General features: G+C 42.1%; 1 protein-coding gene across 2 annotated transcripts; it reads right to left on the bottom strand.

The window, feature by feature from the left end:
- Nucleotides 1–765: 765 nt before the first annotated feature.
- BMT2 (base methyltransferase of 25S rRNA 2 homolog) lies at nt 766–18,882 on the bottom strand. Of its 2 annotated transcripts, XM_066633572.1 has the most exons (6): nt 18,666–18,882; nt 8,544–8,685; nt 6,742–6,795; nt 5,958–6,122; nt 3,798–3,912; nt 766–3,059 (listed from the first exon to the last, which is right to left on the bottom strand). In XM_066633572.1, the coding sequence occupies exons 1-6, from the start codon at nt 18,805–18,807 to the stop codon at nt 2,430–2,432; spliced, it is 1,248 nt and encodes a 415-aa protein (XP_066489669.1). In that variant the 5' UTR covers nt 18,808–18,882; the 3' UTR covers nt 766–2,429. The 2 variants fall into 2 exon arrangements, with proteins under 2 accessions (XP_066489669.1, XP_066489671.1); XM_066633574.1 differs by lacking the exon at nt 6,742–6,795.
- Between the last annotated feature and the right edge of the window lie 7,848 nt (nt 18,883–26,730).

Raw genomic sequence — 26,730 nt, 5'->3', positions numbered from 1 at the left:
GGCCCTCTGGAAACTTGCTGGAGCCCACAATGGCCCAACACAACTGCTCTCAGCGCAAGGGTGACTGTTTGACCTCTCGCGTTAGCTGTGGGATGAGGGCTCCCTCCACTGCTTGCTGTTTCACATCTGTGATGCAGTAGTGGCAGCAAAGGAAAGGCCAGCCTTGCTTTGTGCAAGGCCTTTTATAGGCCTTGAGCTATTGCAAGGCCTTCAGTCATTTATATAAGTTCCACCTCTAGTATATTAATTTATGTAAACTTATGCAAATTTATTCAAATTTCAAATGTAAATTAATTTTTCCCCCCCGGCCAATGACACAGTGTCAGAGAGATGATGCGGCCCTCCTGCCAAAAACTTTGGACACCCCTGATCTAGATAAAGGACTGGCAAATGCCGACCCCTATTCGTAGACAATCGTAGATTGCGATGCAGCAAGTTTCTCTTAGCTATCCCTTGATGAAAATACTCCTCTGCTGCAAAGCAAGAACAGAGTATAGGAGGTAGTTCTGGAAGGTAGAAGGGGAAGAGGTCTAATTATCTGGCACTAGAAGCAGCCTCAGTAACGACATCACAGTAGCTGCCGTCAGTGGAGCACTTAAGAGCAACTCCTGAACAGAGGGGTGATAATTAAAGGTTTTATGAAGCTACTTCCAGCCCAAACCAACAGACCCCAAGAAATATGGAAGTATCCTCTATACACCTCTTGCCCTCCCAAGTGTGTATATGGTGAAGGGAGAAGGGTAGATAGACAGCTTGGCTTAGGATGCCACTATATTTATTGTTGTGTCAACAATAAATATACATACATGCATCCATGCCAAGAAAAGACAGCTAGATCACACTTCCCTTGTCAGAAAGATACATACCTTACCATTCATTATTAGGATATGTTTAAAACACAATTTTAGTATGGTTAATACGAGTAGTCAATCTGGACATTCATTTTGTTTTTAATCCATTGCATGCAAGCGGTACAAACACACGTTTAAATACAAAGCAAAACACACAAGGTATGCAAATTGTGTATAAAACTACTTAAGAATACAGTATGCAAAAGGCAAATCAGGAACTCATTTGTGAAAACTTCAGTGCAAAGTTTTGGTGGAGTGCAAGAGTCTTTTAAAATATATTTAAAAATCTAATAAACTGTGTAGTGGCATTCCTGAAATGGTGTTAACTGTGCAAAATCTGGCTAATGCAAGTTACCATTTTTGAATGTGAAAAATAATTAATTTATCTTTGGGCTGTTGGTCTTCACATCCCAACATGGACGGCCCTGAACCTAAAATCAGAAACGTGAATACAAGTGACTTTCATCAGATAATTATATCGAAGTGATTCTTAACTTATAAAAGCTCAAAAATTCCGGTGTGCTTCTTAAAACAAACATGGTCAAAAGTTTTTAAAAAGAGGAAACTGTTCTACCATATAATAGACTTGAGGGAACAAGTTTTACTTTTTCTTTTTTTAAATATGTAGGCAGCTAGTGCTTCACCATTAAAAAACTGTATAATGCAGGCAAATTATCTACTCTATTGGTTTTCACCCCTAGCTGATAGCATTTTATTAAATGTTGGCAGGATTAGGTGGAGAATCCATTCAACAGTTGCTGATTTCATGTACATGTGAGACTTCTGTAAGTGACAATTTTCTCTAAGCTTTTCCTACTTGAGTACTTTGGTGCAAAATGCTTCTTTAAACACAAGATTAATACTAAACTGTAGTGTGGGCAAGGATGTTAATGCAATCTTAAACTGGAAAAAAAAAATCTGACTAGAGTTAACAGAAGACCATTTAAGCATATTATATGTGCATTATTATGCATCATTCCAAGAAGAGCAAGTGCAAAACGCCAAAATGCTCCAATTGCTATCTTAAGGACAACTTGAATAAAGCCATTTTGTAGCTATTTTCACTTCACCAGATTAACTCAAGCAAAACAGCGTTCAGTGTGCTTTTTGTTAAACTCAAAAGCTAGCCATGCTTTCCAAGCATATTACTTAGAAATTTACCAACAGCGCACATTCTATCCTTCTACACAAACTTCTGAGAAATGCTAGGTGAGCCTCAACCATATCAAAAGACTAAAAATATTAAACCGAGACACTTCAGCATATTTTGCAGGATCACAGTTCACAGCACTGGGGGGTGGGGAGAACTGTACCTTTCTGGAGTACTTCATCAATACAAATACTAAAGTGAACCCTGTTTATGCTATGATGGGCGCCATTCTGCATAAGACATGCACTTCAACATTTCAATACAAGAATAAATTTTTAAAATTTGTAAGTAGAAAAAAATAGTAGGTTTTCAAAACCTTCTATATTTCCTTTTTGCAAATCCTTTATGTGAGGAGCAGAGATGTCAGTATAGCAAAATTAGTTAACAGTAAACAAAGTATGGACTCTTAAGCAGATTTAATTGTTACATTAACTTAAAAGTAATATAGGGTCTTCTAACTCATAGAAAGGAATAGAGCTGGCTTGGCTTTCTCCAGAGTCCGAGTCATAGGGAGCATCAGGAAGCTCCATGAAGCTGTATGCCAGTTGTTCGTCCTCAACATCTGACCTGACATAGCAGGAATTATTAGAAAATTCCTCTTCTTCTATACTGTTGAAATCCTGGGGGATGTACAACATACCGGGGTAGTTCCTGCTCACCAAATCACTTGTGGTTTTAATTGAGATCTTCCTAAAGGCCATCAGATGCATATGAGAAAACTTTGAATATTTGAAACGTTTAAAGCCCAAAGATTCTATAGCAATTTTCCAACTTTTCATCATCATCGCATGGCGGTTCTGATGGGAAGAGTCAGGAGTGATAATAAGAAGCAATCCGTTCAACACGAGAAGTTCATGGGCTTTTTTGCAGCATATCCATCGTTGATAAGGTGAAGGGAAATAAGAGAGGAGGAGGGAGAAGACCACAACATGAAATAATTCTCCAGGCAGAGAATCAATCGGATTTTTCAGCTGTTTCAAAAAAGCATCTATGGTGTCTTGAGCAAGCTGAAGAGGCTGCTGAATTTGAAGGTTTAGGAAGTCACATTTGTAGACACTCTGGAGGAAGAGAACACAGGTGAAGCTCAACACATACATACTCAAGAGTCTAAAAGGGTACCTTAAAAGGCATGCAGCTAAAGCATAAAATAAATATAACAGTCCTTAATATAGTAGTGGACAGGTGTGAAAACACTAAATAGGAAAATTTAAGATGCAGGAAATGTCTAGCAAATACAGTAGGTCTAAGATATACGGTCATATTTGACTACTCCAAACTACCAGACTGGTGACCTACCTAAGTTTGTCTATTTACTAATATACACATGCAAAAATAAAGAAGATCCTGGCAGATACCAAACACTGTATTGTCAAAATGTTCAGAGTAAGACATACCATTTTAATATTTATTCAAAAAGACTAAGAATACCTGCACAATGCCTCCACTCTTGCTTCCTTCAAATCCCTTCTTAAAACCATAAAGGCTTTGGCTCACCACTCTAGTTCAGTGGTTCCCCAGGCACTGCAGTGCCTGAGGGTGCCATGGTTATCTCACAAGGATGCTGTGGGATGTTCCTGGTGGCCTTTTTTTCCTGACTGTCGTCATCTTGGATTGCATGGTTTTTGTGTGGGTTCCTGAGATCTCATTTAGTCCAAGATTGCAGAGCCAGGAAGAGGTCACTGTGACCACAATAAGTTTGGAAACTGCTGCTATATAGGTGTGCTCCCGTATCTGATCTGCTTGTTTCTGAATAACTTTTATAATCCACCCTGGCTCTCAGAGGCTGTATTTCCTACCTCAACAGCTGGGACAATGTCAATGCCAACTGTCAAGAATTCTTCGAACTTCAGAAATGGATTAAAACAGCTGCCAACATCAAGCAATCTGATTTTCCCAGAAGGTTGTAGCAATCTAAACAGAGAGGAATTCAGTTTGTGAAATCATTTATTAAAGATATTGTTGCAACTTTTAGAATATGCCTATGTCTGCCTAAAGTAGGAAACCTGTTGTAGCTGTAGTTTTATAAATACAAAGATTTTTGGTGTTTATAATGCTCTTCTCACCTCCTGCCCCCAAACTTCTTTTTGAGACGGAGCTTTATAGCTCCAAGAAACTCTCCGTGCTTGGAATAATGTCAAGAGCAACACAGCTGTGCCCTTTTATATACCTGTACCATTCAAATAGGCAGTAATTTCTTTCATGTGGAACAATATGAATAGAATTTTTCTTTCCAATGACTTCAAATTGTTCAGCACATTTTAAGATGACGCCATTTGAGTAATGCATCACATTAAGAAGCATGCATTTAAGAAGTCAATATTCTAGCAGTTGAAACACTATGTTATTTTGCCTGCCAAAGCTCAGCTTACCAGTCACCTCCAAATAATACTTTTATGTGGAGCAATACTAGACTTGTTTAGCTATCTGTTGCACATTAATGCTATTTATCTATTGGTCTTTGGCTAAGCATAAATATGGCTGTCCTCGATACTCAAAGCACTTGGTTCTTGCATATTATCTCAGCAATGCTGTCCAACAAGTCTGTAAGACAGTACAAGGCTGGTTATCCCTATATTACAAATAAGGCCAAGGACATGAGTGAACATGCTCGCCTATCTGAGAAGTTCACATCTGAGCAGAGATTTGGGTTTGTTTGTTTGAAGTCAGCTTTGTAAGCCATCTCAAGCTTTGAAGTAGGCAAGACATATAAATGAAAGAATCTGGCTCAGAGCTTGCACTTAGCAGCATGAGACCAGCTTTTTAGATATATTACACCTGCAATGGAAACATAGTACTCAATTTTTCTGAGTTTGACTAGGTGACTTGTAAAATCCATATTATATCTACATTCTTAATACAAAGGTGCTACCTTTCACCACTATTTGGAAGCAGATCGTTGCAGTACACACACAGACACACATTATTGTACATTTGTATGAACTCTCATTTGTCCTTGAAAAAAGTTCATGTCTACATTTCGAATGTATTTCTGTTTTAAGTAGAATAGCTTTCTCCACGGAATTCTGGGAGCTGAGGAGGATACTGAGAGTTTTGTTAGGGATCTTTAGCATCCTACAGATCCCAGGGGAGAGGAAATGACTATTAATGACTTCCAATCTACCAGTTTAATGTAGATACAATGACTTCCAATCTACCAGTTTAATGTAGATACAGGCATGCATCGCTAAACCACCTTCTGCTTAGGACGTCATATGATGGTGGTCAAAGTATAAAGAGGCTCTTAATGAGGCAGTCAAGTCTCCCATAGCCTGCAGCAGAGTGTTTGTTTACGCAACAAAGAGGCTCTTAATACAAAGAAGAGGCAATCTATCTCCAGTAGTCTTCAAGTATCTGGCAGGGAGTATCTGTTTACACAAAGGCACTAGATTGTGCCGGATGTTCACTTAATGACGTAATTGCATAATAGGGATCACCTTCCTTAAGTAATGCACACCTGTACAGAAATTAGGTTCACCACCTACCTATCGGAGTGAACACAATGGCAAGGGGGAGATCAGTCCACCCCTCCTCCCCAGCCATCCACCAGACAACAGAGTAGCTGCAAGGAGTCTGCCTCCCCCCCTCTACCTGAAAAGAACACTAACTCAAACTATAATTTGTTCAGGGACTAGAGAAGTGAGTAGGGGCACTGGCCAGAACCCTGAGGGACTCCCAGGATTTTTCCTACTGTTTTTGTAAGTTGCCTCAGGAGAGCATTTGGATAAAAAGCAGGATATAAACCTTTAAATGACAATACACCTTAATATACACTGTCATCAGAGGCCCACTGAATTGAGCAATGGAGGAGAGGAGGAAGACAAATCAATTGTCGTCTCCCCACACAGTTAGTGCGACTTTAAAGTGTTTAGTTTTGGCTAGAGTGCTGAATTTAAAGAATGAGAGGGATGAATTAACTCCTTCTCTGCAACCACTTCCAACCTCCATTAAGCACTTACTCATCCATTATAGAACTGTGATTTGAACTGTCTGAAGAATCTTCTGTCTTGGAAGTTAGGTGGACACTTGTAGTTTGAATACTTTTATTAGCAAGACCTGCTCTTTTCTCGTCTTTTTCCAGTGCTTTTCTTTTCCCACCATTTTGAAAATACTCCCGACATACACTTGAAGGAAAAAAAAGAGCAAGCACAACTCAAACAATTTTGAAGTCATCTCAGTATGCACATCAGAGTTTACAATCTCAAACAGACTACTGTATATTTGTTCCTTACTGAGGTAGTGCAATTTAAAATACTGCATTTTTATTACAACATAAGCATAATATTACAGACAGAAAAAAAACTAAGGTTAAATGAAGTTATTCAAAACGGAATTCTGAAACTGTTTCCTGATAGTTATTTTGTTACTAAGGGGAAGGGGAGGAAAAGAGGTGATAAGAGTTAGATTGGCTGAAACATACCAATATAAACTCACTCATCATACAAGACCTCTACCCAAAACCCACCTTGGCTAGAATCCAAAAGGATTGTCCAATCAGTCACATAAAATTTAAGGACTTGAGTGCAAGTTAACCTTTGAAAGCTGAGGAGTTTTAAAAGGAGATCGCATTGCAATATGGGGAAGGGAAATAAGGGAAACCAGAGTCATATTTGGAGAGAGCTATGCTGCACACAAAGATTTAATTTTGCATCTAGCCAACTGGTGAATAAATTTCCCAAATGAAAACATGCGAAAACCATTGGGAATGTTTTATTATGTCTTATCGGCATTATGACACTATACCTGTCATTAGAGTAGCTCCCGTGTTTCATTCCAGGATTGAGATCAGTTGCTTGTCTGTTGATTTCAATTAATAATTTGCTATTAAGGATGTTCTTAATAATTTTAATAAATAATTTTATTAAATAAAATAAAATTAGCAAATAAAATTAATAATTTGCTATTAAGGATGTCCTATCCTATCCCCAAGCAGTTTACACAATGCAGTGGGGCCAACAGAGCACACACTGCACTCTATGGCGGGAGTGGTGACCAGAAGGCCCAGGAGAGGCAAGTAAAAATATTTATTACCTCCCAGTAGGCTACCTGGTTGCCAATGAGCTTCCATATAACAGTGCTATTCAGGGAGCAGCTCTGGGCCAGGAAAGGGGGATAAGATCCTGACCATGCACTGTGCCTCTGAGAACTTGTGCAAACATGAATAATCTTGGCAGGAAAATTGAGGTTTTCCCTCCCCACAGTCATTCCCAATTCAAAATTTGAAGGGAGGATAACAAACCTGTAAAAATCATTCCATTAGGCAATTACTTATATATTTATAGAGAAGACAGCTGAAGAAATATGGATTAAAACAGTATGACTGACTAAAAAAATTCAGGTTAGAATAAGGAGTCAAAACAAAAGGTCAAACTGTCTACTTATTACTCTTTTCCCATGCATTTAAGATTATATATTACTGTACAATACTACTTCACAAACTATAATGCTGTAATCAGAAGCCGTGCATTAACACATTAAGGGCGCAATCCTAACCCCTTATGTCAGCGCTTTTCAGCTCTGAGGTAAAGGAACAAACATTCCCTTACTTTGAAGAGGCCTCCGTGAGTGACAACCAACTGCAGGATGCAGCACATGACTCACTGGCACCACTATGCCAGTGCTGGAAAGTACTGACATAAGGGGTTAGGATTGTACCCTAAGGCTGCAATCCTTTATACACTGACTCCATTATCTGGGAGTATGATCTGTTGAATACAATGGGGCCTACCAAGCAGACATGCACAAGATTGTGTTGTAACTCTGGATCTGGACTTTTATACAGCAATTGCTAGTTTCGTATCTGTCCAGAACTTGAAGTTGATTCAGCATTCAAATGATCTCTATAGAATTCTACTTATTTGGCCATTTTTCCTATCTTTGTCCTAATCTATCATTTTATTTTTCCTCCTCTTCTTTGACCTGTATCTCTTGCATGATCAGCAACGTCTTCCTCTCAAGTTTCTACTATCATCACTAGGGCTCCCTCTCAACTGTATTCCTGATTTCACTCATTAACCAGAGCCAAAATGATCAGCCTTCAAATCTATGACTGCCCAAATGTCAAACTGCCCCTGCTGCCTTCTGCATAGTCTTCCTACATGGCTTGCAAAAGATCTCTCCTAAATCAAGTACTACAGCACTGCAGCCATAACTGCTCCAGGAACTGGAATGAACCATTTATGAAGTTGGAAAAAACACTAACCAAGATCCTTCTTAATCACAACATTTTAAGTTATGCAGGACATACATTCATTCATTCATGGTTCAGCTTGCAGCTAGGATGTGGCTTGGAAACAAGGTTCAACTTCAGCAGTATAGGTGAAATGCTTTTCACCTATAAACATTTGCATTCATTAATTGCTTACAGTACATGCAAAGACTAATACAAGAATGTGAGGCCTCAACTCTGAAAGTCATTTTATACTGCAGTGGACGGCCTGTACAACTATAAATATACAAGCTGTACTCCAGTACTGATTTGAACAGCACGTTTGTGACCAGTCCAGAGCCCACACGTTCTCGTTAGACCACGCACCAAGTCTTACCTGCAGCACCATTCAATGCGACCTTCTCCTTCACAGGTTTTAGTCCAGTGATTATCAGCCAGGTTTTTCATTGCCTCGGCATACTCATAGAGAGTTTCCTCATCTTCACAATGCTCACGCCAGATTTTATCAAAGTCCCCCACTAGAAGACAACCAAAAGATAAGGGGAAATTATTAATGAGGGAGTGATTAAATCACAAGCTTCCAATGCACTGAACAATGTAGAGAGATGAACAACAGAAATAAACCAGACCAGTCAGCATTTTGGGATTTTTATGCAATGTGTGTGAACAGATTATCCCTAAAAGAACAGTTAGCTCTATACCTAGTTGTACAAAAATATGACTAATCAATATGAGTTATGCAGTTTGCCATAAATTCAGTTTGAATATTGAAAGGTTATGGGATCCCGGAAGAAAAACCCCATTATATTTTTGGACAAAAGCATTTTCTCCACGCCACCACCAAGAAAAACATAACAGTCCATTTCATTAAAGGACAGATATAAAAACACTTACGATCTTTTAAAATATAAAAAGGGTTTGCTTTAGGCAGCCCTGTCCAAATTTTATAAAGGAGGAATTTTGACAAAGGATATCTATACCCCCAGTATATTTACTCTGACCCTTTTGAGAAAGATGTTCAGACCAAAGAAAAACAAGGCAACTTTAGGTTAACTGTACAAGGAAGAAAACTGAAACAACCAATGTTCTCATGTAGATTAATAACCTTTCTCGGTAAAACTCTCCCTGTCCCCGAAAGTGTTGCCAGCAACTCACTTGAGGATGGGAGTATTCATAAGGGGCGCAGCCAAAAGGAGAGACCTGGTTGAGGTCTTCCTTTGTTGAAAGCCAGACTCCCTTCCTTGGCTTTCAAGTTCAGGCTAGAGAAGTTCACACACGTGTGCAATGATTCTGCTGAAGTGAAGAGAGCCAAAGCCAGAAATAATTCATTCACGCCCTTTCAGGGCTGGTCAAGAGCCTTCACCACCTTCATGGAAAATTTTGCTTGTTTTGCTGGCTCAGCAGGCAAACGACAATATCAGATTACTAATAAGACAAACTGTTTACTGTCCAAGACCAAAGTTTACTCTAGCCACCATTTCCTGAACCTTCTAAACTAAGCTGATGTCAGAGACACTGGAAAGCTGCATAATCTCTTCTGAATAACCAATTGATCTGCTGATCAGTTTACAGTTAGAGACCACTTCAATGCTGCATCAGATGGAAAGCTACCAGGCTAAGACAGTGGCAAGCAAAGCCTAGTTACGGAATGGAAAACATTTAAGTCAATGAGACGCTTGCTGTGTCAGTTAAATGTCAATTTTATACCATTTTCTCTCAATTATTTGCTTTCATCATCTCTAGTTCACACTAAGAACAGCATCATTTTGCTAATCCTTCTGCATCACCAGTCGAGGTTAGTTCAAAAGTGAGTCTAGCTGAAGCAGACAGTGCCAAGTAAGTTTCTTTTCCCATGAGTCAGGTGGTAAAAGGTCAGAATGAACTATCAAAATGCTGCTACTAGATTTTTTCTTTTTTTATAACCTAGGATATGTAGGAATTGGCAGGATTATTTCTCAGCATTCCTCACCACCCCTACCAAAACATCTCTTGTACAGAACATTCAAAGTAAATAAGCACCAGTAAAGAATTATGAATAGAGTTTGACACACCAGGAAATGATGACGTTTCTAAATTTTAACTAGCAAAATCTACAAGAGTATCTAGCTCTTCGGGGGGGGGGGGATGCAATAGACATTGGTATATCTTATTTCACCAGCTAGCCCTTCAAAAATGAATTTGAAACCAAAAATATTTTACTAAGCATTTTTGTTGAGCAACTAGGAAACAATTATACACAAGAAATCTTAATGATTGTTTTAGAAACCTTTTACTCACACCCGAGATACTTCCTTGATGCAAACAGCCTGGGGCTGACTCACAATGATAATCATATTCTAGCATGAACTGAGCATGATAATCTAGCATGAACTGAGACATAGCTGTACATATTTATTTTATTTATATATTTTTCACATATTTATATCATCCTTCTTCCAAGCTCAGGACTGTGTACATAGTTCATCTCCTCCTTTTTTCTGCACAACAACCTGCTGAGGTAGGTGAGATGGAGAAATTATAGCTGGCCCATGGTTACCCAGGAAGCTTTGTGCAGGGCAGGATTTGAACCTAGATCTTCCAGGTCTAAGTCCAACTCCCAAACCTACACTATGATACTTCAATTTTTGCAATCACACACAGCCAGCATGTGTTGGCAACCTTCAGTCTTGGAAGACTATGGTATCACACTCTGGATGGTGGTTCTGGCACAGCGTCTAGTGTGGCTGAAAAGGCCGATTCGGGAGTGACAATCCCTTCCACATTGGGAGCAAGTGTAGTCTGTCCCTGGTCTGTCTTCCTGGCTGTGGGCCTTCCTTCTTTGCCTCTTTGCCTCAGACTGTTGGCCAAGTGTCTCTTCAAACTGGGAAAGGCCATGCTGCACAGCCTGCCTCCAAGCGGGCCGCTCAGAGGCCAGGGTTTCCCACTTGTTGAGGTCCACTCCTAAGGCCTTCAGATCCCTCTTGCAGATGTCCTTGTATCGCAGCTGTGGTCTACCTGTAGGGCGCTTTCCTTGCACGAGTTCTCCATAGAGGAGATCCTTTGGGATCCGGCCATCATCCATTCTCACGACATGACCGAGCCAACGCAGGCGTCTCTGTTTCAGCAGTGCATACATGCTAGGGATTCCAGCTCGTTCCAGGACTGTGTTGTTTGGAACTTTGTCCTGCCAGGTGATGCCGAGGATGTGTTGGAGGCAGCGCATGTGGAATGCATTCAATTTCCTCTCCTGTTGTGAGCGAAGAGTCCATGACTCGCTGCAGTACAGAAGTGTACTGCATACACAAGCTTTAATTTCCCACACAACTACACTCTGTGCGTCCAAGCACCTGGATATCTGCATAGAGTTCACAAAGTGGTCCTACCTGTATTAGAGTTTCCACAACATTTATTTTGAAAAACGGTTCCTTGCTGCAGTAAACACATCCTAGAGCAAACTGCTCCTGCCAATCATTTCTCAGCTTAAACCTGTGCACTTTACTCTATCCTATAACAACACATTCTGATGTACAAAGCTTGCTCATTGTAGAGCTGCCTTGAAATTATGGCTGGTTCTTCTAACTTTTTGATGTAAAAGCAGCTGCCACACCAGTGGTTCAGGTCTTACGCAAGCAGATTGCAAGACCCACCAACCCAAGGTCCAGATGTGATTGGGCCGTTATATGCATTATTCAGAGTATTCTTCCTGCATTTCCGAAAGACACCAGGTCCTCAAGATTAAACTCTTATCTTGCTTTGAGGTTTCAGCACATATGCCAGCAAAAACAATGAGCATAATAAGATTCGGCACTGATACATGCTTCTGAAAGGCATATCAAAATGTTAAATTGTCATTTCAAAGATCATGAAGGAGCACATTCATTCAAGTGAAATTCATAACGGTACAATTTTTTTGCAAAGGCTTTATCAGCTTATTAACACAGAGGCACAGGTTCACACTATGCAAAACTGACACTTAAGCCTAGTAACTTCCAGAAAATCCAATACCCTTGTATATGTCAACGCAAGGTAACATTTCAACTCCAAAGTTAAATGGCAACAAACCTCCTTCCACTGTCTCAAAAGGGCTCCTTCGCAACTACAAAAAACTGCTTCCCTCACCCTCTTGTGTGTGAGCCTGACAGGCTATGGTTTCAACACAATCCAACAGAAAGGTCACTTATCTAACCATTGTTTTTCTGCACCTACAACACAAACTAGTTGAGCTTTGTAATCATGCAATTAAAGAGAAGCAACAGCTCTGACCCAGAGTAATATTCCTTAAATGTTTTCCCTACGAAAAGCCCTATCTTCAGGGGGTACAGGCTGAAATTTTCTACTCTTCAGCTTTTCCTCAGGCTGGAAGAACTGAATATCTTATAAATGGTAGTTTTTCTATCAGTTTTGATGTGTAGCATAGCAGTAAACACAAACAATTATTGGCTCTGGGGCTTCTAAGACCACTGAAAGCTCTTTAAAAAGATACTGGCAGGTGGCAATTGCTTGATTTTAAATACCTGCTTGTTTGGGTTATGCAAGTACTTACAAGAAAATCATCTCAAAAGGCATAAAGTCACATTTATTACATTCTCAACAGGAGTGGAAAAGACCCCTACTGATCTGTACAGACAACAGACCAATGATCTGACTACTAATATAAAGCAGCCTCCTATGGAACTCGATCCAGACCCAACCAGAGGTCTTGTAACCTCTTTGAGGGACTTACTGAAGACAAAGGAACAGTTTATGCCTTATTTGAGTGGTTGATGTTCATTTAGTATACAACTGGACTTTTAAGAAAAAATCAGTGGACATGTTGCTTTACAGGTAAGCAAAACAGGTTTCCGCCTCCAATGAGCTTAAGATCTATATTTAGATGGTTTACAAGAAGGTGAAGTAAGAAAACCAGACTTGGTTGACTTTTTAATTGCTAGATTAATGAAATTTTTGTGTTTATAATTGTTTGTGGTTATTGAATTGTGGTTATGGTGGTTTTTGAATTGATGTATTTTTAGATGGAAAAGAACTTCAAGGGATAATATATCCCTTTTTAGACTGGAGGAAAAACAAATAGTGGAGGGAGAGCAAGTGAGAGTTTTGAGAGAAGTTCCCTGGAAAGTTCGACAAAAAAGAACACCTTATGGAAGTTTTACTGCAATGTTGAGAAGAAATAATGTGAAATATCGTTGGCAAATTCCAGAAGGCCTCCTGTATGCTTATAAAGAGAAAAGATTACCCAGATGGATAAAACCACTTGAAATAGCAACTAATCCGAACTGGATTAAAAAAGACCAAAATAAATCATACAGTGATCTGCTGATTATTAAAGGAGAGAGCCTAAGTAAGCCTGAGTTAGAAGAGAAAGGAAAAAAATTGGATTGGTGGAAAGAAATGCAAATAAGAACAAGATTACAAGAAGACCAAAAAATAGGTTTTTATGAAGATTTAAGTTTTGATAAAATATTTTTGATTGATGAGGGAAAGTATATGTTATAAATGTACAATTTTCACCTTGAGATAAGAATGCAGAATGAGACAGATAAAGATGCAATGGTGCGCTGGGCAAAAATTTTTGGTTATAATATATCGATGGATGACTGGAAACAAATTTGGAATATAAATATTAAGATAACTAAAACAGTGTCTTTTAAAGAGAATTTAAATAAAATGTTTTATAGATGGTATTTAACTCCAGATAAATTAGCAAAAATGTATTCTGGGTCATCAAATAAGTGTTGGAAATGTAAAGAGGTTAAAAGAACCTTTTATCATACGTGGTGGACATGTGAAAAAGCAAAGAAATACTGGGAAATGATACATAAATTGTTGCAAGAGATATTGAATTGTGTATTACTATTCAAACCAGGAATATTCCTCTAAATGTGACATCAGAAATTAAAGACCAATGTAAGAAATACCTTATTGTACATATTGCTACAGCGGCAAGAATATTGTTTGTGCAAAAATGGAAATCTACAGATGTGCCAACTAGAGAAAATTTAATAGACAAAATTTGTGAAATAGCAGAAATGGAAGTTTTAACAGAAAGAACGAAAGAGAGATTTAGGTAGAGTAAGAAAATACTGGAAGCCTTTTTATGACTGGATAGATAATTTTAGTTAAACAATATTGAGCGTTTAGATAAATCTAAATTTTTATACTGATAAATACGATAGCTTTTGTATTGATGATTATTATGTTTTTTTCAGTCGTTTGATTGCTTTTTTTTTTTTTTTTGAATGCATGCTATACTCTAGGGCCAATACCCTCATGTGTAACCTGTGTAGTACCAGCCCCAAGTATAACCCATTTTCCTTACCTGTATCTGTAATAAATAAATAAAATATTTAATTTTAAAAAAGATCTATATTTAGATGGGAGAGGGGTTTTCAGCAAGAAATGCTGTTACACCTACTGAAGTTTAGTTCAGGTGCGGATGAGGGCACAAAGGCTTCAAAACCTTACCAAGAGACAATTACATAAATGAAATTTTTTCAAACGTTTAACCAAACTGTTCACCCAGAAGCCTTGTTTTACAACTCATCTTTAAAGTTGACATTTCAGTTCCTGTGATACATAAAGAAAATTTTCACACTTGACTATATAACTAACATTCAAAGAGCATTTCATTTTAAAATCAGTAAAGAGATCTCTAAATTATCTTTTTGAGAGACTAAAGGTCTTTTAGAACACTTTTAGCACTATACATCAAAGTGCAGTGCTACACCAGTGCTTTTCAACCTGGTGGTACCTGGTCACATGGATTACATATGTCTAAAGCTCCACCATGGTACAGAGACTATGTGGTACAGCTCCAATTGGTCTGACTCTACCAAAAGTGGAAGGGGCCAGACAGCAGTGGCCTAGACCGGGGTGTCCAAAGTTTTTGGTTGGAGGGCCACATCATCTCTCTGACACTGTGTCGGGGGCCAGGGGAAAAAAATAATTAATTTACATCCAAAATTTGAATAAATTTGCATAAGTTTACATAAATGAATATATTAAAGATGAACTTATATGAATAAATGAAGGTCTTGCAATAACTCAAGGCCTACAAAAGGCCTTGCACAAAGCAAGGTTTGCCAGACATGAAACAGCAAGCAGTGGAGGGAGCCCTCATCCCACAGCTCACGTGAGAGGTCAAACAGTCGCTCTCACGCTGAGAGCAGTTGCATCGGGCCAGTGCAGGCTCCAACAAATCTCCAGAGGGCCAGAGGCTCATTGGAGACTGGGGGCTCCCTGAGGGCTGCATTGAGAAGCCTCGAGGGCCGCATGTGGCTCCAGGTCTGGGATTTGGGCACCCCTGGCCTAGACCATGCCTTTCAGAAGTGGTGCAGTTAAGCAAGAACAGAGGTCAGGAGACAGCAACACCTGGAAAGAACTCTCAATTGCTGAAGAACAGTTGTGTTGCAAGTCACCCACTCCTGCATAGTGGCCATTCTTGGAGGCAGTGGTACCCATAAAAAAAAGTTGAAACCTGCCCTACACAATTACAGTAGCAGTTTGGAAAAGGCACACCAAGATAGTCCTATAATATTTTTTTTTACATCAGCAGGAAACCCTGCTATAATAGAGCTGCACCACTTTCAACTGGTACAATATACATTTTACTAAAATGCAGCTTGCTTGCAAAATAATACCTGTGCTATAAATACAGTCAGAATGCAGACATGATGCAGACTATCTGACAGGCTGCACACATGTACTGCACTTAATATGGACATAATGAACACAACTAACACACTAATAAATCAATCCAAGGGCCTGATAGACCTACCCCAAAATGAAAAGATTTGTATTGGCTTAGCTAAAGCTTACAAACATGCCATCAAAAGACATACTGGACAATGTAGGATAAGAAAAAAGAAGTAGTTTCAAAAGACACAGTAAGAACAACTGATGCTTGATAAATTTTATTCACTGGCCCCGGAGAAAAGCCCTAAGACTTGAAACACACTGAGTCTTAACAAATGGTTTCTAGTGCACTTTCATTCCTACATTTATGGCCTTACTTAAGAATAGCCCTGCTGGACCAGGCCAAGGGCCCATCTAGTTCAGTTTCCTGTATCTCACAATGGCCCACTAGACGCCTATGGAAGCACACCAGTCAAAAAGATAGCAGTATCCTGTTGCTATTCTCTTGCACCTGGCATTTAGGGATAGGTTACCTCTAAAACCCAGAGATTGCATACAGTAGTCATTACTTTAATCTGTGATGGACTTTTCCCTCTATAAACTGTCTAGTCACATTTTTAAAAGCATTTAGGTTAGTTGCCATCACACCATCCTGTGGCAAGGAGTTTCATAGACTCTTGTCCTTCATATAGGATAATCTACACTTAATCAAGTTTATGACTCTGCATCTCTGGTTCCCCACACTCTTATCAAACATGGAACATATGCAAAGAGAGGAGAAAAACTCTAGTCATTGCTTTGGAAAAGAGACTTGAGATGTTGGTGTCTTCTCTGGAGCTTCCACTGAATATTAATAGAAGCCAGGAAGAGAAGATGGTACAGGATGTTATATGAATTGCTGTGTTCCCAGAACTGGTGTCAATTAAACTAATTGCTACTGTCAGCATCCATTCATAGTTGAAATGGCCCTGACAGCAAAGGTTTCTTTTGCACAGGATGTTTGCTCAGAAATATGATGCATAGTGAAGTGTGGAGGACAAAGATACATTGCAAAGTAAAATGATTCAATAAGCAAGGGTCATATGCAAGAGACAGCTTGGTTGGTGAAGAATTGAATTCAGGTTGGTTCCAAAATTCTCTGGATTTAAGACTGCAGATTATTCCCTCTTCAGTTGCAGCCAAGTTGGGCCCTTTCTGCATTTCAGAAAGCAGAGCATGCACCAGGACAGCATAACATAGTACACACAACTTGCCAACAGCTGACACATGAATTCTAAATTCACAGTTCAAGATTTCTCCTACATACATCTGTTCCAGGACAGAAACATCTAAAATTCATGACTTACTTACCTTTATGATATGGATGTGTTTTTTTTAAACAGTGGAAAGCAGTGTTAAGAATCTACAGACTTGCTCCCCATTTTCACCATTAACACAACTTAAGTCGAAGGGAGAGAAAAGCAAGTCAGTACTCTTATCCTGGCCTGGCTTGGGTTTTCCTTCATGTAACTGGCTTCCCAGATGACAGATAAACAGAGGAAGCTCCTCTGAAGCGGCATCCTTAAGGAACATTCATTATGTTCTACAGCTCTACCACATGTTCAGCTCAGGCTCCTGGGCCAGGTGTAAGGAGATCTACACATTGTGTGGTATGGGACAAGCACTCTCTTCCACCTCACCCACACGAGAAGGTATTGAGCAGCTTGAGTCTTTAAACCAGCCATTTTCAACCACTGTGCCGTGGCACACTGGTGTGCCGTGAGTGGTCCACAGGTGTGCCACTGGAATTTGGAGAAAGGTCATTTATTAATAAGGCCAATGGGAGATGTGAGCCCCTCACTGGCAGCATGGTGTGTCTTGTCAATTGTCAAAAACCTGGTAGTGTGCCCTGACCATTTTAGTGCCTTGTCAGTGTGAGATGAAAAAGGTTGAAAATAACTGCTTTAAACCATTGCTGGGCGGGGGGGGGGGGCCACAGGTACCTGATACCTGGTTATACGGCTCTTGTGTTTTAACCCTCCTGATGAATAGGGGGAGCATGGAGAGGAGGGCAATGGCAACCTCCTGCAGTGGCAGACCCCTGCAGCAGTGGTAGCCCCTGTGGCCAGCCCCCTGACCAGCCATGGCTCTGCACCAGGGATGGCAGATGCCCCCTGCAGGTGGGTCGAGGCTCTTGCCCTTCTCAGCTAGGACCTCTGGGTTTCCACTGCTCTTTCTAGCTGCTCATGGGGCTATAGCAGAGGTAGTGGAAGAGAAAAGGGAGCAGGAGGTGTGTCCAGGCAGGGCCAGGGACCACTGCAGGAGGTGGCCACTGTGAGATGCAGGAAGCTGGACTGGATGGGCCTTTGGTCTGATCCAGCAGGTGTCTTTGTATGTTCCGAATGGGATCAGGACTGATCCGCGGCTTTGTTGAATATGTCCCTAAAGACCAGTCCCGGTCTCATAACTGCGCTTCGGAAGGGTTCAGAGAGGGTTATCAGCCTGCGGAACTCCTTACCGCAGAGTGGAATGAGCCTGCGGAACTCCCTGCTGTAGGGTGTGGTGATAGCAACTGGTTTAGAAGCCTTTCAAATGGGGTGGGCCCCCCTTTCGCCTGCTCCAGAGGGGCTCTCCTTCTGGGGGGGGGGGAGAGTGGAGGAGGGAGGCACAGCCCAGCTCACCCCCAACCCCTGGTCTTCTAAGGCAAGCCAAGCCCTTCAGAGGAGTGAGGGAGCCCCTTCTCCCTCGCCCCCCAGCAGGGCCCACGCAGGAGGGGGCGTGCCGGCCAGGGCCGGTGCCAGGGCCGGCTCCCCCAGGCCTGAAGGGTAGCGCCAGGCCGGGGCCAGGCCAGCCCCCCCGGCTGCCCCCGGGCAACCAGCCAGGCCCGGCCCGGTTCCCCGGGCTTTACCTTCCCGGTACTTCTTGCGCAGGCGCCGGTGGACGCTCTTCACCACCCCGGAGAGCTTCTCCTGCTGCCGCTTCCGCTCCTGCTCTCGGGGCTGCGGCAGGGACGAGGCCCCTCCGGTGGGGGCCCGAGGCTCGGGCTCCATGGCGACGGCGCCGGACACTCCGGCCCACCCCCTACTTCGCGGTGACAAAGCTCCCCGGCGTCCCTATCGCACGGCCAGCCGGGCAAACTTGCGGGCGCGATCAGGTGACCCGCCCCTTCCCCGTGGAGTGCTGGGAAATGTAGTCATCGCCCGCCAGCAGGGAGTAAAAGTTGAGGGCGCGATCATGTGATCCGCCTCCTCGCCCCGTGGCGTGCTGGGAAATGTAGTCACCTCCCCGTACTGAGTCAAAGTTGCAGGCGCGATCATGTGACCCGACTACTCACCCGTGACGTGCTGGGAAATGTAGTCAGTACGAGGGAGTCAAGGGACCAGCGCCTCTGAGGTGAGGGGAGTGCTGCATCCTCCATCCTCCCAGCAAGAAAATCCATCTGGCTCCGCCCCCTTTTGTGTATCCCTGCGGTGACCTGAAACAATCACACTTTTCCCCCACACACTCTCTGGAGTGTTTTCTTTCAGAGGTCTGAAGTTGGAATTCATGCTGCCTGTTGAGTTCCAGAAGTGACGTCACTAAGTAGAAAATGACGTCACAGAGCAGGAAGTGACATCATTGAGCAAAACATCATTAAGAAGGAAGTGACATCATTGAGCAAGAAATGACATCATTAAACAGGAAGTGACGTCATTAAGCAGGTAGTGGCATCACTAAACTTACAATGGCCAGAAATAAGCACTTTGTTCTTATGCAGAAACTCATAAGCTGCAGATGATAGAAGAGAAAGTGTAAATCTTATCCATATTTTCAAGCTATGAGAGAGTCAAATTATCAAACTGGGAGAGCCCAGTTATAATGGGGGCTGGATAAATTGTTTCTGGAGGCTGCATTTGGCCCACAGGTCATATATTTGACATACCTGATCTGCAGCATCCGTATACATAACAGTTTTTCATGGGCTCTCTTTCATTTGTTTTTTTTAAAATCAGTAATGTGAAATATACACCATGGCTTTTCTTTCAGAAATCTAATATGTGCCACTGACTTTCAAGGATCTTAAACCTGTAATCATGTGTGATTCTTGGGGTCCTTCTACTCTTCACACCTCTCTCTCTCTCTCTCTCTGTCTCTCTCTCTCTCTCTCACACACACACACACACGCACAGAGAAAAATATGTACAGCCTGTGGGCAGGCAGCAGTTGAGCGGAGGGCAGGACCAGGATCTGGCACTTACACTGGATCCTAACCTACACCGGGCAGCCAGTGTAGTTCTGGGCTGCTTGAATCTTCTCCACTTCCAAGATCCAAGTAGCCCCACTGAGGCTGCTGCAGAGTTACGTGGTGCGATTCCCCTTGCCCTTTGTTGAGGCGCTTTTGGCCCCAACTGTAGGATATGGGGCATGCGAGCCAGCCTCTCTGTGCCAGTGCAGGTTAGGATTGGGCTGCCCATCATTTTGTAAAAAAAAACAAAAACACCACAACGACCTTTGAATCTCCTTTGACATTAGTCTCTCACATTAACCTGGCAGTGCAGAAGAAAGGAGAATGCTATTTCAGTATCTAGAAGGATCCATCCAGTCCCAACAACTCCCATCCCATTTTTTCCCTGTGTATGTGTGTCTAGTTGACTCCCCCTCCTTCTCATGGCTCCTCTGAGCCACGCTCTTGCATTGATTTTCTGTCTGAGTTTCTTTTGTGCCCGCTTTTGCCAGCATATGAGAATTGCTTCTGATTTAGCAAGTGTTGTCAAAACATCCAGCCCAGTCCAACTGCTTTCCCTGTCCTGATGCCACTCAAAGCAGTGTGTATCTTTTGCACGCATTCATGATTCTGTCAGCACTTGCTATGTATAATATTGCTTACTAGTCAGTTCCAGTGCAGCCTGCTGAAGACGGCCTGGAGATGACAGGACGGGTGAAAAGTGTTGGGAGGGCTCCTCTGAAGAGGTTGATCATATGGGAAAAATAGATTTGAAAACATCTCAGACTATGGATGCAATGCGAGTTACATCAACCAGGACAAGCCCAGACAAGTAACCAAGCAGTGTTCAAATGAGAGGCATCATATAAATTAGCAATATATTATGCAAATATTATGCTATTTGCAGCTTCTTTCTCTGAGTGGTCTTCTCCTCACCCAAGCTTTGAAGTTGGGTGATGTTGAAAAGTGCTTGGCAGATGGGCTGGTAAGCAATTAAGGTAGGCTGGGTCCAGAGCCCCTTACCCTCGCATCATTCTCTCTCTGTTCTTCAGCCACAAAATGGGGCAAAGTGGTCTTGAAGTGATATAAAAGTGGTCTTTTATATTTAGCAGAGGGAGAGTAACAGTCCCTCTTCACCCCAGCATGGCACCTTTTCCAGTGGCTGTTGCTGGCATCTTTGTGTGTGTGTGTTTAAGATTGTGAGTTCTATAAGAACATAAGAACAGCCCCACTGGATCAGGCCATAGGCCCATCTAGTCCAGCTTCCTGTATCTCACAGCGGCCCACCAAATGCCCCAGAGAGCACACCAGATAACAAGAGACCTCATCCTGGTGCCCTCCCTTGCATCTGGCATTCTGACATAGCCCATTTCTAAAATCAGGAGATTGCACATACACATCATGTCTTGTACCCCGTAATGGATTTTTCCTATGGGGACAGGTAACCTTTTATAGATTTATTTTACCAGATAAACTTCTTTGTGAACTATTTTTGTTGAAAAGCAGAATATTCTTCTTCATCCTCCTCCTCCTCCTGTACTTGCTTACCTTGCAGAGTTGTTGAAAGGGCTACATCATGTTAATGCATGTGAAGCACTTTGCATACTCAGAAGACACTAATGCTACATAGATTAGGTATTCTATTTAATTATTAATTAATACTAATACTATAATTAGTATCGTTCAGGGTGCTAGAATTTGCTGCCATTTCCTGTTGAATATACATTGGGTGTGAAACAATTCCCCTAAGTTTATATTACTTCTTCATCAGGACTCTGGACGGATCTGTTCCTCATAGATTCACTTAAATGCCAACTACTTTTGGCAATCTTAAATGACCGTTTCATTGGACCTGGATATATTTATTTTGCAGATTTCTCTACTCCTTTGAAGTGGTCCACCCGTTCTTTTTCTCCTAGCGGCAAAGTGGCTGACAATAGCATTTTCTAATTTAAACATGTCTACTTGCTCAACTTTCAGGGAACAAATTCTGCAAATCTGCAAGTTGCAAAAATGCTTACAGAGCCATGTAACACAAAGGTCAAGTCAGCATAAGTGAGAACCTTAGGTTCGATTCACTAGGTAAAATCTGCCCTGTTCAACCCCTATTGAACTAACTGGCTTTTCTAACGGACTTTTCTTCTTTTTTCTTCTTTAGCACAAACATATTGGTTATTTTTTTTCAGCTTGATTTTTAATTCTAGGGGAGGCCCAAGGATTTTGAAAGCAGGAGAAAAAAATTAAAAATACGGTCAGCCCAATCCTATCCTAGGCTGGGACAGGCAGGCCGACTGGCCTACGCTGTATCCAGCGCAGGGTAGGAGGTGGATCCTGTGCAATTTGGGATTTATTTCTCCTTACCCCATGTTGCGTGGCGGCCACCTCAATGGGGCTACAGGTGCAGCCTATTTATCCACGGATTTTTTATCTGCAGATTTGTCTCAACACGAATGGGGTGGGGTACTGAAAATCACACACACCTTTGCCTCCTTTGCCCTGTGCTGGCATCTTGCTCTGTTTCCAGGCAGACCAAAACACTGCAAAAAGGCTCCAGGCAGGGAAATAGCCCTGGAGCCCTGGAAGAGGTTCCTCTTGCAAGGAACAGTAACATTCTTGAAGCCCAAATAGCACTCTGAATTGTAGTCTTAGAGAGACATGTGCAATAGTGGTATTTGCTTTTTCTGGATTAAGCACTGGATAAGTGCCTCTTATGAAAAAGAGGGAGAAACTTGCAGAAATTTTAAGTTTTTTTGTAATGCTTCCTTTTTGCTGGCTCTTCCTACATGCCTGTAAACAACATCCAATGACGTCACCATACTAAATTAATAATTATTTAATATTTCTAACAGTCCAGTCCTATCCTTCTCCCCCCCACTGGTGCAGCTGCTCCAAAAATGGGCACGCCGTATCCAGTTACAGAAGTGGATTGGGAGGCTTCAGCAGGGAATGGGGATATAAATCCCCTTACCCTTATGTAAGCCTCCTGCTCCGCAATGGGTCTCTTTGGACTTGTGCAAATCCAAGGAGAGAAAGGGGGCAGGGAGGCTGCTGCCAGAGGGGACAGGATCAGGTACATGCCATTGCTGCCTGATCCACCCCCTCCCACAGTCTCCCTGCCCCCATCACACCCCTTCCTTCCCAGTTTCATCCCCACCCCTTCCCGTTTGGGTTGGTGGCAGGACAGCCAACAATGTACACGGGTATGCTCTAGCTTTCTGATGGTGTCTCAGTAGCACACTACTCAGTGTGCTGCCAGCAAGCACTTTACTGCGCTTTTGCAGTAGTTGCCATCCGTGGAATGCGTGTTCTGCTAGTGGTGAGGATTGGGCCATTAGGCATCTAAAATTTTCTAGGCACTGGTGATAAGACATAATCCACCTCCCCCGTCCCCATAGTCCCATGTATGTTTGAATATGTTTTAAACGTATTTAAGACATCTTAAAAAGGACAGTTTAGCAAAAAAACATTTACCAATTTGGTACAAACCTACTCTTTGCATTACCTGAAGACACTGCGAATAAAGACAGATCTAATGTTTTTCAAGCAAGGGGATGGTTTCAGTATAGCTTTGCCATGGTCAGTATACGTACATGTTTTCCGTATGAACCTGCCCATTCACTGAGGGGGTAAATCAAATAATCTGTTTCGCATTGCAATGCCTGCAGGTGTGTATTTGGTGGGTATGCAGGACTTTCTTGGTAGTGTCCCCAACACTATGGAATTCTCTCCCCTGGGAGAACCATTATGAAACATATGTCTGTGATTGATTGCTGCTTTTTTACATTAATTAAATACATTGGGTCATTTGATTTGCTAAAGTGAGGGCGCAATCCTAACCCCTTAGTGCTTTCCAGCACTGACACAGCAGTGCCAATGGGACATGTGCTACATCCTGCAGTTGGGTGTCACTCAAGGAGACCTCCTCAAAGTAAGGGAATGTTTGTTCCCTTACCTCAGGGCTGCATTGCCCTTATGTCTCAGGGCTGCATTGCCCTTATGCTGGAAAGCACTGACATAAGGGGATAGGATTGCTCCCTCAGTTACATTGCATTTTGCAATTTAATTTCAGGTGCGTACATATTTTTAAATTATTGTAAGCCACTTTGGATGCCCCTCGGGAGAAAAGTGGGACAAAAAATTAAATAGACAAATTAATAACACAATTTAGTTTTAAGTCGTACAACTTAAACCATACAACATACAATGTCGTACAACATACAATGGTTCAATTATTAGTAGTCTGTACAAATGCAATGAAGACATATTTATTTAGCTTCCCTGTGATTTTATTCTATGGCCTCTAGCGTTTTGTTTATGTTCCCTGATTGGACTTTGGGAATTTTAAATCCAATTCTCTTGCCTGTTGTCTTGTTTAGTTTTAATATTTCTATTTTAAATTCATGGTTTTATTTGGATCGTGAGCCAACCTGATGGTCCCTCAAGTGGGATAGAAACTCTGTGGGATATAAATATTTGTAATAAAATAAACAAAATGTTTCCACCTTCCAGGGTGAGCTCTGATAAACTGATTTTGCCTGTGTTTTGCATGGGGCTGCTGGGTCAGAGCTAGAGATTCCAGTAACATACCTGCCCTCAAGTGTGCCCTGGGGCAGGTCTGCAACATGCTGCTCCGCATCCATCATGCCATTCCCCCCTCCCTGAGATACTCACCAAGGCTCACAAAGCCTTGTGTGATGCTCACCACTGCTCAGAGGCTTCTTCTGAGGCTTCTTGCATGGTTTTAAACAATACTTCCAGTTCCCTGACATATTGCTTAAGATCGCGCAAGTAGCCTCAGAAGGCTTTTCATGAGCTGCCAAGCGCAATGTGGGGCTTCACCTGCCTGTAGAACAGCTCTGATGGGCAGGCGGGGCAGGGCAGTAGACGGAGTCGGCAGTGGGGAGGGCATGGTGAGTGCAGTGCTTGGGGCTTTTGCCCCCCCCCCCCGTCCTTCCCTAGGTCCACCAATATCTTCCTCTCTTATTGAGGAAGAATCAAGTCTAGTCCACGGTTGTCATAAAATTACTTTATTTGGCTAAAACAGTGACTTTCAATCTTTTTCATCTCATGGCACACTGATAAGGCACTAAAATTGTCAAGGCACACCATCAGATTTATGACAATTGACAAGGCACACCATGCTGCCAGTGGGGGGCTCACATCCCCATTGGCCCTACTAATAAATGATCTTCCCCCAAACTCCTGTGGCACACCTGTGGATCACTCATGGCACACTAGTGTGCCACGGCACAGTGGTTGAAAATGGCTGGGCTAAAACATAATAGCATCAACTTACAGGAGCACCTCTAGGCATCCAGAGGCATCTCTAGCATAGACATACAGCATTTCAGGTGACTCTACGGGTGACGCAGCCTGCCAGTGTTCAGTGATGTCCAAGAGCAAAGTGATGGCCAAATACAGGGTCTTATATAGGCTAGTTGTTGATGCTGGCTGATTTATCAGGAAATCTGTGCTAATTGTCTAGAACAGGGGTGTCCAAAGTTTTTGGCAGGAGGGCCACATCATCTCTCTGACACTGTGTCAGGGAAAGAAAGAATTAATTTACATTTAAAATTTGAATAAATCTACATACGTTTACATAAATGAATATATTAAAGATAAACTTATATGAATGAATGAAGGTCTTGCAATAGCTCATGCCCTATAAAAGGCCTTGCACAAAGCAAGACTGGCCTTTCCTTTGCTGCCACTACTGCATCACAGACATGAAACAGCAAACAGTGGAGGAAGCCCTCATACCACAGCTCACACAAAGTGGTCAAACAGTTGCCTTCATGCTGAGAGCAGTTGTGTCACTGCCAGTGCGGGCTGCAACAAATCTCTGGAGGGCCAGAGGCTCATTGGAGACTGGGGGCTCCCTGAGGGCCGCATTGAGAGGCCTCAAGGACCGCATGTGGCCCCAGGGCCAGGGTTTGGGCACCCCTGGTCTTGAAATTAGTCAATAGACTAATAGTCAATAATTAGTCAATAGACTAATTGACAGCACAGTGATTTCTATCACTGTGAATGTTGCCACTGCCAGAGTTCTGCTCATTAAAAAGACATCTTATCAAGACATGTGTAGCAGATAAGGGGCAGGCTGATGCCAGCAGGCTGATGATGTTCTCATCATAAGGGAGAGGGGCTATCTAGCAGGTGCGTCTAGATTAATACAAGTAAAGAATAAACATAGCCTGGGACTTTGAAGGAGACACACGTCGTATTGCCTTATTCTCATAACTTCGAGTAGGTGCAGCTGTTGAGGTCATTGTTTTGAGTTCAACTTTTAGGAACAGTTCAGTAGGAAGGCAGACAGTTCCCAGGGACTGGATAACACACAGAAGATGGTTGACAGGCTCACAAGATGGAAGATAGTTGCCGGGCCTTGCCGGTTTTCTGTATCTTCTTTTTGAATGAGCAAAAAACCAGCTATGGAGGGCAGAAAAGAGACCATTATGTCTCTTGCCACCCCCCACAGCCATTTTGCAAACTATGTTTTAAGTTGTTTTGTGTGTTTTTGTACGGTAAAAAATGGCCTGTCAACAGATATTCATGTGCCACTTAAATGTTTTGTTTTAAAAGCTAAACAGCCTGGTGTGATGCACAGAAAGGGTGGCACCACTGATCCAGCATTCAGCTGGCTGGAATGAGCATGCAAGTTGCAAAACGGAGCTCACACTCTTGATACAAAACTTGGTACTCTTAAAATTTTCTGACTGCTTCACACTGTAGATCAGCGATTTTCAGTCACTGTGCCACTGTGTTTGTG

The sequence above is a fragment of the Tiliqua scincoides genome, chromosome 7 (genome assembly GCF_035046505.1).
Source record: "Tiliqua scincoides isolate rTilSci1 chromosome 7, rTilSci1.hap2, whole genome shotgun sequence".
In the NCBI taxonomy this organism is placed as follows: domain Eukaryota; kingdom Metazoa; phylum Chordata; class Lepidosauria; order Squamata; family Scincidae; genus Tiliqua; species Tiliqua scincoides.
This window is presented reverse-complemented; position numbering and strand designations above follow the sequence as displayed.